General features: G+C 44.9%; 5 protein-coding genes across 5 annotated transcripts; 3 read left to right on the top strand and 2 right to left on the bottom strand.

Annotated features, from left to right (window-relative positions):
• Positions 1–244: 244 nt before the first annotated feature.
• L199_003091 (calmodulin) lies at positions 245–1,622 on the bottom strand (the record flags this gene model as incomplete). Its single annotated transcript, XM_064888827.1, has 9 exons — positions 245–247; positions 323–372; positions 448–513; positions 578–635; positions 768–875; positions 966–1,063; positions 1,234–1,266; positions 1,456–1,462; positions 1,608–1,622. 9 exons carry the CDS (start codon positions 1,620–1,622, stop codon positions 245–247), a joined length of 438 nt encoding a protein of 145 aa, XP_064744899.1.
• A 360-nt stretch (positions 1,623–1,982) lies between these two features.
• On the top strand, positions 1,983–4,125 carry L199_003092 (uncharacterized protein; the record flags this gene model as incomplete). The annotated part of the gene is made up of 4 exons (XM_064888828.1): positions 1,983–2,310; positions 2,373–2,864; positions 2,929–3,203; positions 3,265–4,125. 4 exons carry the CDS (start codon positions 1,983–1,985, stop codon positions 4,123–4,125), a joined length of 1,956 nt encoding a protein of 651 aa, XP_064744900.1.
• A 728-nt stretch (positions 4,126–4,853) lies between these two features.
• L199_003093 (uncharacterized protein) lies at positions 4,854–6,292 on the top strand (the record flags this gene model as incomplete). The annotated part of the gene is made up of 2 exons (XM_064888829.1): positions 4,854–5,515; positions 5,635–6,292. The coding sequence occupies 2 exons, from the start codon at positions 4,854–4,856 to the stop codon at positions 6,290–6,292; spliced, it is 1,320 nt and encodes a 439-aa protein (XP_064744901.1).
• Positions 6,293–7,664: 1,372 nt separating this feature from the next.
• L199_003094 (uncharacterized protein) lies at positions 7,665–8,927 on the bottom strand (the record flags this gene model as incomplete). Its single annotated transcript, XM_064888830.1, has 4 exons — positions 7,665–8,065; positions 8,135–8,351; positions 8,415–8,754; positions 8,824–8,927. The coding sequence occupies 4 exons, from the start codon at positions 8,925–8,927 to the stop codon at positions 7,665–7,667; spliced, it is 1,062 nt and encodes a 353-aa protein (XP_064744902.1).
• Positions 8,928–9,388: 461 nt separating this feature from the next.
• Positions 9,389–11,535, top strand: L199_003095 (uncharacterized protein; the record flags this gene model as incomplete). The annotated part of the gene is made up of 12 exons (XM_064888831.1): positions 9,389–9,474; positions 9,558–9,620; positions 9,683–9,789; positions 9,850–9,941; positions 10,019–10,189; positions 10,270–10,423; positions 10,481–10,528; positions 10,587–10,741; positions 10,835–11,024; positions 11,119–11,137; positions 11,207–11,404; positions 11,478–11,535. 12 exons carry the CDS (start codon positions 9,389–9,391, stop codon positions 11,533–11,535), a joined length of 1,341 nt encoding a protein of 446 aa, XP_064744903.1.
• Positions 11,536–11,608: the final 73 nt, after the last annotated feature.

The following is an 11,608-nucleotide window of genomic DNA, read 5'->3' on the forward strand; positions in this document are numbered from 1 at the left end:
GTGTAGCCAATGTCCAGAATTATGGGAAAGATGCTCGCTCTACTTGGCTGTCAAGAGACACTCATAAATCCGTACGCGAGAAACATTTATCTACATAACAGTCCACATTCGATTTCATCTCAGCCTCAATACCCATAAGAATTGCTTTTTATCCTCCCGTCCTCAATCTTCAAGAAACACATAAACGCCAAAAGATGATATGAAATGAAGGAAAAAACGAATATGTTATGTATTAACGAGATGCTTACTGCGAGAAGAGAGCGCTGATTAGCTGTGTTCTTCCGTTTCATGTATTCATGCGAAGTCGGCGCTGTGAACTCACTTTGGCCATCATCATTGTTACGAATTCGTTGTAATCGATCATACCGTCACCTATCATCGAGATTAATATATATCATTTGCCGAAGATGGTGGTGCGTGATGAGTGGGAAAGACGAAATCACTCACCGTCCTTGTCTGCTTCTCTGATCATTTCACTGATTTCAGCATCCGAGAGTTTCTCACCGAGGTTGGCTGTGATGAATAGAAACTGTATCAGTGACTGCTGTATGTATCCCAGCAATCAAGCTGAACTTACTCATGACGTGTTTCAATTCAGCGGCGGAAATGTGACCGTCGTTGTTCTTGTCGAAGACCTATAGATGGGACAGTGATGAGTGAACGGACTCTCTGGTATATAGTTGAGAAATGGTGTCCTCGAAATAGATGACGGATCAGGTTAGGCATTGCAGGTGTATGGTTGTGGAGAGGAGGATGCTCTGACCCACCTTGAAGGCTTCTCTGATCTCGTCTTCGGAATCAGTGTCGTGCATCTTTCTAGCCATAAGAGTCATGAATTCGGCAAAGTCGATAGAGTTGTTTCCGTCGGCGTCGACCTGTACAAAGACAGAATAGCATCAGCATCAACCACCGTTGGAACCCTTCTATTCGAGCTCTACGACTGAGTGAATGTATACATAGCTCACCTCATTGATCATATCCTCAAGCTCAGCCTGAGTAGGGTTTTGACCGAGAGATCTCATGACGGTCCCGAGCTCTTTGGTGGTGATGGTTCCATCTCCATCTGAAGGATGAAGTAGCAGTTACAGGCATGCACGTAATGATGGGAACAAAACGTTGGGTTGTGTTCGGGTAGTCGGCATGGAAGAAACAAGGCAGATGGTGGGAAAAGGACAGTCTAGATGTCAGTTTACATTCCACGTTGGGTATTGGAGCAAGATCGGTCGTACTGACCTTTGTCGAAAAGAGAGAAAGCCTCCTTGAATTCTATAGTGCATCATTGCTGCTCATCAGTATTCCTTCTTATCCTGGTCCATCGCGGCTATGCTGATTTTTCTGAGAATGAGAAAATCCACATACCAGCGATTTGTTCTATAAATAACATATGCAAAGAAGATCGAGTCAGCTCTCGTCACTGTCAACATATGGTAGCTGATATCATTTTATTGTGCTGACCTTTTGTCTATGAGTTGAAGAGGCAGATCAGGCATCAGCTCATGAGACGATCAAGATACTAAATACAGTAAGGACGTGGGAGGTGTGGGGCCTTGCATGACCCCGGCCCGCCCTTTTACCTGGTTGGGTATGAAGGGGGAAGGTTGACTCACTAATTGCTCAGCCATTGTGATCAGTCTTGTTCGTTATGTTCGTGAGTGAGTGGGTAATGGAGTTGAATGATGAAGAATAGAAGAATGATATTGATGGATGATGTCTGTGAGTGTCGAGGTCAATCAAGGTGGTCGCGACCTCAACGACCCTTGAACGCAGTGTCATAGCTTTCGGATCATGTGCCTGATTCTCGTTTTTGGGCTATCAGGCTCACAAGCAGGCTGATGACGTAACAGATCGGTTCCGACATTTCAACGATGACTGAGTCTGTGTTTTTCTTCAACGATGCTTCAGAAAGAGACATCAAGAGAATTACAAATCAGTATTTGAATCGTCACCAGCTTGAGCTCATTCAAATCGATCGACTCGTAGGGATGTCGACACCTACCTCCATCCTTTCGCGGGGAGTATCAGTCTACTCGATCCCATCTGAACTCCTGGCCAACCTCTCAGTCCGATCAATACAAGCTCAACCTCCCGCCGAAGCGGAAGAAACCAAACCTAAACCGACGGCTCCCAAGACAGTCCTAGCAAATTTCCCGGGGTCAGCTGGATTGAGCTGCCAGACATGCCCAAATGCCAACTTTGATACTGTGGAAGAGCAGAGAGCGCATTTCAAATCGGATTGGCACAGGTATAATGCCAAAGCTAAACTGACCGGAAGAACAGTCAGTGCGGAGGAGTGGGAAGGTATGGTTGAGGGTGAGTAATCATACTCGTTCCACTCACACATTATCAACGCTGATGTATAGTATATACAATAGGCATATCATCCATATCAGGTTCTGATTCTGGATCATCATCTTCATCTGGCTCATCCTCACAATCCAAAGTCGCTCGATTACTGAAACGTCAAACACTCGATAACAATCAGAATCTGTCTGATGACGAAGAAGCACTAGAATTAGCAGATAGACAACGTCGTGCGCACTTGCGAACAGCGGTAATATGGTTCTCTCCCACCACATCAATACCTTCATTGGGTATACCGAAAGATACCCAGTTCGGTGTGCATCGAGCTCTGTTCCCACCGTTCGATACTGCCGCCGACTACTTGACGGAACTCAAGAGGATGCAGCTGAGTGGGAATGACGAGGAAGATGGCGAGAGGAGGTTGACATTGTTGATGGTGGCCGGAGGTCATTTTGCCGGAATGGTGGTCTCGATCAAACCTAGAGGTAAAAGTGAGAAACAGGAAGTAAAGGGTGCAGGGGAAGTTAGGGTGTTGAAACATAAGACATTTCATAGGTATACTAGTGAGCTGCCTCTCTCTCTCTCCATCGCTTCTGAAGATCCATGGCTCACGATGAACACGTACAGCACGTAAGAAACAAGGTGGTTCTCAAGCTCTCAACGATAATGCAAAGTCCAAAGCTGTTTCCGCCGGTGCGATGTTACGTAGATATGGTGAACAAGCTCTTCAAGAGGAGATTAGAGCTTTGATGATTGAATGGGAAGATGATCTAGCGGCTTCAGAAAGAATATTCATAAGGGCTAGTACGCACGGTAAAAAGAGCTTCTACGGGTATGAAGGTGCGGTCTTGAGCAAGAATGATGAAAGGTTCAGGACTTTCCCTTTCCCTACGAGACGACCGGTAAGCTGGCGTTCTTGTATTGAGCTGAGCACACGCGCAAGCTGATATTTGTTCTTCATAGACTCTACAAGAACTCCTTCGATGTTGGCATGAGCTGACTCGAATGAAAGTCTCACATTTGTCTGAAGAAGCTCTTCGAGCTTTAGATGAAGAATACATCGCATCCCTTCAACCGAAGAACAAACCTATAAAACCTACTCCCGCATCCACCCCTGCTCCTACTACACCTGTCATACCAAAACTCTCCCTTGAGGAAGAAGCGAAACTAGATCGTCGAAAGAGGTTAGAAGAGATGATACGTAAAGGACGATTAGACGCTCTCAAACCATTTTGGACAAAATACCAGACGGACTTCGAACCCTCTGAGATATTGGGTCTGGTAGCTTCATCAGGTCAAGAGGAGATACTCAAGTATCTGTTGGAAGTAGATAGATTAGATCCCACACAACCTATCCTTACGTCAAATAACAGGAAGCCATACGAATTATCTGCGAACAAGAATATACGGAATGTGTTCAGACGAGTGGCGCATAATCATCCAGAATGGTACGATTGGGTATTAGATGCCAGAGTACCATCGGGTTTGTCGGATGAACTGGAGCAAGAGCAAAATACCAAGAAGAACGAAAGAAGAAAGGGGTTGAAAGAGAAATTGAAGGAGCGAGAAAAACAAAGAGCGGCCGAAGCTGAAATTGAAGAAGCGAGAGAAAAGGAAGTTGAACTTCAAAAGCAGAAGGAAGAAGCTATGAGGGCGGTAGCTATGAGTCTCAATGGCAATACTGGAGGTAACAACACGGGACCACAAAAGTTAGGTGGAAGAATTGGTGGAGAAGGTCTGGGAGGAATGAGTCAAGAGATGAGGATGCAGATTGAACGCGAGAGACGAGCGAGAGCTGCCGAGGCGAGATTTGGAAGAGGATGATGGAGCTCAGAGCTGTGCAAAGTTTATTTAGATTACGTATAATATTGTGAAAATCATAATGACGCTTCATTAACTCTCCCTCCTCTATTCTTTACACTGACGTGGTATTGACATGACAAGGTCAGCTAACCTCGCTTGTCACTGATTACTTCATCTTCGAATTGTAAAAAGTGAATTGCAATTACAGCACTCGGGGTTCCCAAGTCGTCCCCGACCTTGGTACTAACCGAGCGATACTCAGCTCAAGCTTTGCAGATTTGACGGGATGCAGCGTTTTCCAAGTTCTGTGACCGTAGATGAAGTGGTAAACGATGGGTACAGTACATACTGTACCTTCGCGTCGATCATCGTTTGGTTGCTTGCATGTATAGTGGCGAGAACAGTAGGTCATAGGTGAGATTCCTTTAAAACTTCGGTCCAGGTGAAGAGATGTCCAAACTCAGCCCCATGATTCATTGATAGGCAAGGGATAAATGCAGGTATTAATCGACTGAACAAAGGATGCAAGTCAAGCTAGGGTTAATTGATGACTGGCATAGACAGTATCCTTTCATTCGCCAGACATCAGCTCTTGGCCCAAAAGCTATTTTGAAAATTGCCCTACGAGTATGAGATGCTGCCTAAAAACCCCCAAAAAAATATATCTCAGACGATCGAGAGACTTGGGCTCTCACTCTTACTGATACCTATCTCTTCAGTGTACAGTATTGTACTGGTTCGCGTTCATCATGGCTAAAGGTCAGGGTATGACTCGCAGGTTCAACCATTCGGCTATCATCAGAGCAAGCTATTTTCAACTATTCATTGTGTTCAGTATAGTATTGGGATGTGCTTTCTTCCCATTGTATTTGTATGAGGTGCAACATGGAGAGTTATGGTCAACCGATATTGGATATCTATTTCCTTCGAAAGGCAACGGGAATAACAGTTCATCGCCTACTATCGACCACGAGTATGATCATGTCGAGACTATATCAAAGGTGACAATACATCAAGAAACAATTACAGTGACTGCCACTGCTACGGCTACGGCTACCGCGACCTCAACCGTAAACAAACTCGTCTCAATTACGCGGACACGGACACAGACACAGACAGTGGCGAGTCTTCCTACACCCACTCGACAACCCATCATCATCCTCCAGCATATGACGGACAACTCGAAATCCCCCGTGGCGAAAAACGATTCGCGCTTACTCCTTGATCGATCATCAGGCGACCACGAGCGATATGCCAAAGTTCACGGGTATAGGTATATCCAGGATCGCACATCCTACGTCGAAGAGGGATTCCATAGTAGGAGGAAATCAAACAACAAGATACATTCTTTGATAAGGACGATGTTGAATGAATTGGTTAAACCCGAGGGTGAAAGAGCTGAATGGATATTGTAAGTTTACAGCACTCCCCTTCTTTTCGACGACTACGCCTGACAACCTGCCATGGTATGATACGGTATTTGACTTGTACTCATATTACATTACTGATCTTTGATGTGGTGTGTGGTAGTATGACAGATGCCGATACAGTGATATGCAACCCCTCCATCCCGCTACATCATTTAATCCCATCTGCCGTACATCGACTGATTCCCGAACCTTTATTCCTTGGAATCAGAGATTTTAATGGATTCAATAATGGAAATATGATTTTTAGAGTTAATCGACGTATAATAGCATTCTTATCCAATGCATTATCCATTGAAGAAAGTAGGGCACAGAAAATCATGAGTGGAAATAAAGATGTTGATCCAAAAGGGAGGATAAGAGATAATTTCGCTTCTGATCAAGAATCATTATCTATCGCTTTGCTTTCACCTGAAAATCAAGATGTTCAAAGAGGTTTTTACGAAATGCCATGTGATTGGTTTAATTTTTATCCTGAACAATTTAAAGATGATTACACCCATCCACCTGAAGAGAGGATGATCTTACAAGTGCATTATCCAAACTTCAGAAAATGGACATACCCCCTGCAACCTATTGTATCTCATGCTGAGAATATATACAATACTGCTGTCGGCAATGCACTGAATGCAGGATTGGTGAATAGCCATTCGGAAGGATTGGAATTGATGGATTGGTATGAGAAAAGTAAAATGGTAGCGGATGATTGGTGGCGGACGGCGAAAAGTGGGATAGATGGGATTGAATTTACAACGATATGAAATCAAGCATAATAATGATCTGACGTTCGCTATCAGCTAGAAGTGGGTATAAAACTTTGATGATGCAGTATTGTAGTCCAACGATATATATAGATATAGTAGAATAGGTTTTTCAAATAGAGGTTTTGTTCCGGGTTCCAGTACATCCATGTATTTCGATTTGTAACTATCAATTTTTGAGGGATACCCTGCTACCGTACTGAACAACAGGGTTTTTCACTCGAATTTCTATGACCTGTCTCATCGACTTTCAAGCTTTAAGTTCAAACTGTAGTGGCCAGCAACCCTATACGCGGAGTGGCACGTACGTCCCGCCCATCCAACAGAATCACCGAAAATGATGAGACTACAGCAGCGTCTTTCTCCGGGCATATAGAGTATCCCTTTGCTCCTTTATCGTACCTCACTATATGACTTGGAAGAAAGGAGGGTTACACTATCTACTCCTGAGAAAAGATCGCATCGGCTTATCCTCTCATGTTACGACTCCAAGCTGAGTTCGAAGCGGATAGTTACTAGGGCGAAGGCTACCAGCCCCACTGCTCCTTTCCTTGAGGTCATGGCCTGTCTGTTCTGTACTTTACAGTTCAGTAGACCGTACATTTTATGGTTTTACGAAAGCCAGTTTTACTGGTGATCTCATATTCTACTGCAAGTACAAGAATCCTCCTGCACACAGTACAGTACCCTATTCCCAAAAGATGTCTTCAACTTCAACATTGCGGTCTGTAACGCTCCAATGTACGATCACAACAGCCATCTCGCCCAATGAGTTCTGGTGTACCGTCGGAGAATCCAATACGACCACGACGTCATTTCCCTGCAAGGCATTCATGAACCATGATAACCCAAATCATGAGCTCACTCCATACGGCCAAGATAGCGTTATACTGAGGCCTGGGAGAGGATCGAGAATAACCAGTGCAGATCCATGCTTCTCTAATTCGACCATATCAGGAGTAGACACTTTGACAGGGAGCGGGAGGAGCTGCCCTCCACTGAAGTTGGAATCGGTCGAAGTTGTTTTACACAATGAGTTTAGATGGTATGACCAGACGGTGATGGGGAAGTTCAGTTTCCGAAATGGACTAAACTAAAGTAACATGTCAATTCGGACGACTATCCAGCGTAGTTTGGTCAGTCTGACTATAGGAGGCCCCCATGTGATGGACCAAGGAGCTTGCTGTTTCTAACGGGAGAAACGATAATGAATTTGCATGCATGCCATGTGAGATGTAAGCTGCCACCCGCCTGGATTTTCCTCAGTGGCATACAGCACACGATGATCAATCATTACTCTACTTCGCGAACTCCAAGAGATTGAGTGCAAATGTCATTGACAGTACAAATTGTCGAATTCCAATTTGACGCGCTAAGATCTCGATATTGTCACTCTCACGGCTCGATGATCACTCCACCTACCCGTCCAACCTTCTATATCACCTTCGACGAAATTATCCAAACAAGCGTATCTGACCACTTGCCACCCACCTCGACTAAGAGATGTGTCATTCCCTTCGGTCCATTCTCTATCGTCAGTCTCTTCCTTTGCAGTGATGGGGATAGCACCAAGCATGATGAAATCTATTCTCGTAGCATTCTTATTTCCCGGAGGTGCGAAGTCCGTATACGTATGTACCGGACCATATGGATGACTCTGTAAGGTAGACGATAGGTTCGTAAATGAGTCGAGGAAGTAGAACGATTTCTGACCCGATGGTAATACGTGGGAAGAAGTGATATTTCGGTAACCGGCTTCATGCGAAGGTGAATCTGGCACGAAATCATTTAACACAAATGTCGTATTTACAGTACAGTTCAAAGGTCTATCTGTGAACTCACTGAAATCACCGAATAAGATAACGGGCCCTTCTTCTTTTACTTTTTCGTCTTCTTCTATCCTCTTTACCCAGTTGTGTATCTGCGATCTGATCAGAAGACTACTTTCCGCCCTGGCACGTATCCCAAGGTGATCGTAATGCGTATTCACAGCATGTACCAACCGACTTTTCGTATCACGTTGTCGGAGCGTAAGAAGAGTCGCAATTCTCGGTAAAGCCTGTACCATCATGTTAGTGTCTACCTCTAAGGAGGAACCCTGAAGAACATAAGATTGACTCACAGCATCCCAGCCTTTTGAAGGTTTATCGGGCGTAGGTGACAACCAGATCGTTGTCCATTTGACTACCTCAAATTTCGTACTATCGTAGAATATGGGACTATATTCTCCAGCTTCTACACCATCGTCTCTTCCCACACCCACATGACCATATCCCTCGCCCAGCAGTCTCTGTATATCTAGAAGCTGACTATGGAGGACCTCCTGAAATCCAATGATATCGAGCTGACCTGTGCTCAGCAAGCAATCTATCAAACGCGTCTTTCGTTCCGACCATGGTTTCTCTCGATATTGGCTGTCAGTACCAGGAAGATTGAATGATTTGGTACCATTATCGTACCGACTGCATCTCAGTCAATAGACGTCAGATCCGATCAAAGGGGGTTTCAGGTGCGGCTGTCTCCAGACTCACACGTTTATAGTCGCGACGTGTATCATATCCCCCTCCGATACCGATGGCTTGAATTTGCTGCTATTGCTGATGGGGTTAGGTAAAGGCTCAATCCGAGTGACCATTGTGTGCGAGTGTGAAGTCCACTGGAAGGCCGAGATCCTGTGGCTTTGATGGTGTAGTACGAATGTACTACGAGTATATCGGCACAATAGGTTGAAACGCTCGACGAATGTGATGACCGGTATGGTATCTGACCGCTCGAGTGGAGACTCCGCATTTTAGTGCCGGTGAATCGGGAATCGGCCCACGTGGTATCGCCATAATTCTGGTGTGTCTGTGTGTATCTCAAAAGGAATCTAATCTCAAAAGAGGTCCAAGCGAAGACATTTCTAACTTATATCACTTTCGCTTTGTCATTCACTTGATGTTCGTTTATAGACCCATACACCGTGTCTTGTAATCGCAATTGCGCACTTTGATCGAAGCTTGCTACGATTCATCACCTATTTCCCCCTGCTCAAGAGCTACGATCAGTCGTACCAACCCTGAAATAGAGACCTAAAAAACCGTCAATCCATCTAAAATGGAAATAGACAGCGAGATCAACGTTGATGGCAACGCCCACACGAGTGGGCAGATTGCCACTCCCTCGAAGACTCATGCTGACAAGTAAGTCGAAATCGCTCATCTTTCTGCTTGCCTCGCCCCTAGCCTCATGCAGAGCTAATGTCCAGGTCGATGTGTTCAAATAGGAAAGAAGCGAAGAACAAAGATCATGATTTCTATTTCAACTTCTATTCATCATTACAGAATCAGTGAGCTCTCTGCAGCCTTTCCTAGGTCAGATCAATGTCATGCTGATGCATCATGAGCGCAGGGCAAATATGATAGGTGATATTTCACGTACTGGGACGTATCGGAAAGCAATATTGGGTAACGCAGAAGTAGCTTTTAAAGATAAAATAGTGCTGGATGTCGGTGCTGGTAAGTCAAGTCTATTCCTTACCTGGCGGTGCAGGTGATTGACAAGTCAATGTTCCATAGGATCTGGTATATTGTCGTATATGTCTGCTCAAGCGGGTGCCAAGGAAGTAGTAGCGCTGGAAGCTTCTTCGATGGCTGAGAAGATTGAAATTGTGTGTATTGACAGAGAACCCACATTGATTGTGTATTGACCCGCAATAGATCAGCTGACTAATCCCTCCTTGTGTAGCTGATCAAAGCTGCCAATGCTGGTAAGAACAATGCTCACCTGAAGGACCGTATACGGATAGTCAGAGGTATGGTGGAAGATGCCAAAGTGCAAGAACAAGTTTTGCAGAATGGGAAAGTGGATACCATCATTTCAGAACCTATAGGTGTCATGCTGCTCCACGAGAGAATGGTGAGTCCTTGACAAATGCTCAGCTACGCTCTGCCTGCTGTGGGGGCATATAACTTATTAGTCGATGATGTGTGACATAGGTTGAATCATTCATCTTGGCTAGAGACTTATTCCTCAAACCGGATGGGCAATTGCTACCTTCGGCAGGACAGATATTCTTCTGTCCCTTTTCAGATGAGGGATTGTACAATGAGACGGATCAGAAAGCCCAGTTTTTCAACACTACTCTGTTTGGTGAGTTATGATGCCTTGGACCGCTTCACGAAACAGGAGCTGATCATAAAGCTTAAGGAACCGACTTTAAGGAGTTATATCCTGCTGCAAGGGAAGAAGTGTTCGGTAAGCTAACAAGAGTTCATCTGTCGCATGGTGACTGTAGCTGATATATTCAATACAGCTCAGCCGGTAGTTGGGATGTTCCCTCCTTCGTCCTTAGTATCGACAGCATGTACACCCAAATCGTTCGATTTTTACACATGTACGAAAGAGGATCTATTAGAATTCACAATACCGGTGGATTTCGTCGTTCACAGGACGACTTTGATACATGGGGTGAGTGATCCCATTAAACCCATGTCGTGTACAATCCTCTTTTACCGGAAGTAAAAAGGTGGGACAATCAATTGCTAATAATGCTTGACGTAGCTGGCATCGTGGTTTGACCTAGATTTCTATCCTCGTCAACTCCCAACTTCGGAAGATCCAAATTGGAATTACCCAATATCATCTACCGGTAATTGGCAGTGGATGTCACAGGAATCGCCACTGAATCCTGGTCCTACGCCTGTACCACCGAAAGATGGATTGGCGGTTAAGTTGTCTACTGGGCCAAGTGGTGAGTCAGCTTGACTGATGGGCAGACGCCAGTCTATAACCTTTTAGTTTATTGAGCTGACGTGTAAATTTGACATTGCTCATTGGTTTGATAGCGGCCAGAACACACTGGCAGTGAGTAATCGTTTACCATTGACCTAGAATGGCCCCTCAACACAAGCTAAGTTTCTCCTTCCTCAATAGACAAGCCCGTCTGTTACTTCCAGAACCACTAGCAGCAAACAAAGGCGAGCGATTGAAGGGTTCGATCCACTTCAAAGTGAACGACGCTAGGTCATACGACCTGACTCTTGATCTCGAGATCGATAGACCAGGTCCTGAATGGAGTCCTAACCCGTTGAAGAGAAGGGCGGAATATCAACTACAACAACAATGTTTCAAGTGAGTTCCGAAATCCCCAGGTACGGACGTGGATGTCTGTATTTACTAACCCTGGCGTCTTTGTTGATGTCAGCTACTCGTATAACCCTGATGCCTCGTTGAATGCTCTAAGTATGGCCGCTGGTATATAACAATATAATATTGATGATGCGATGCGAGAATGTTGGTGCTGGTGGATGACCAAGGGATAGGGAGGGAAAACGT

Source organism: Kwoniella botswanensis, chromosome 1, assembly GCF_036426115.1.
Source record: "Kwoniella botswanensis chromosome 1, complete sequence".
Lineage (NCBI taxonomy): Eukaryota > Fungi > Basidiomycota > Tremellomycetes > Tremellales > Cryptococcaceae > Kwoniella > Kwoniella botswanensis.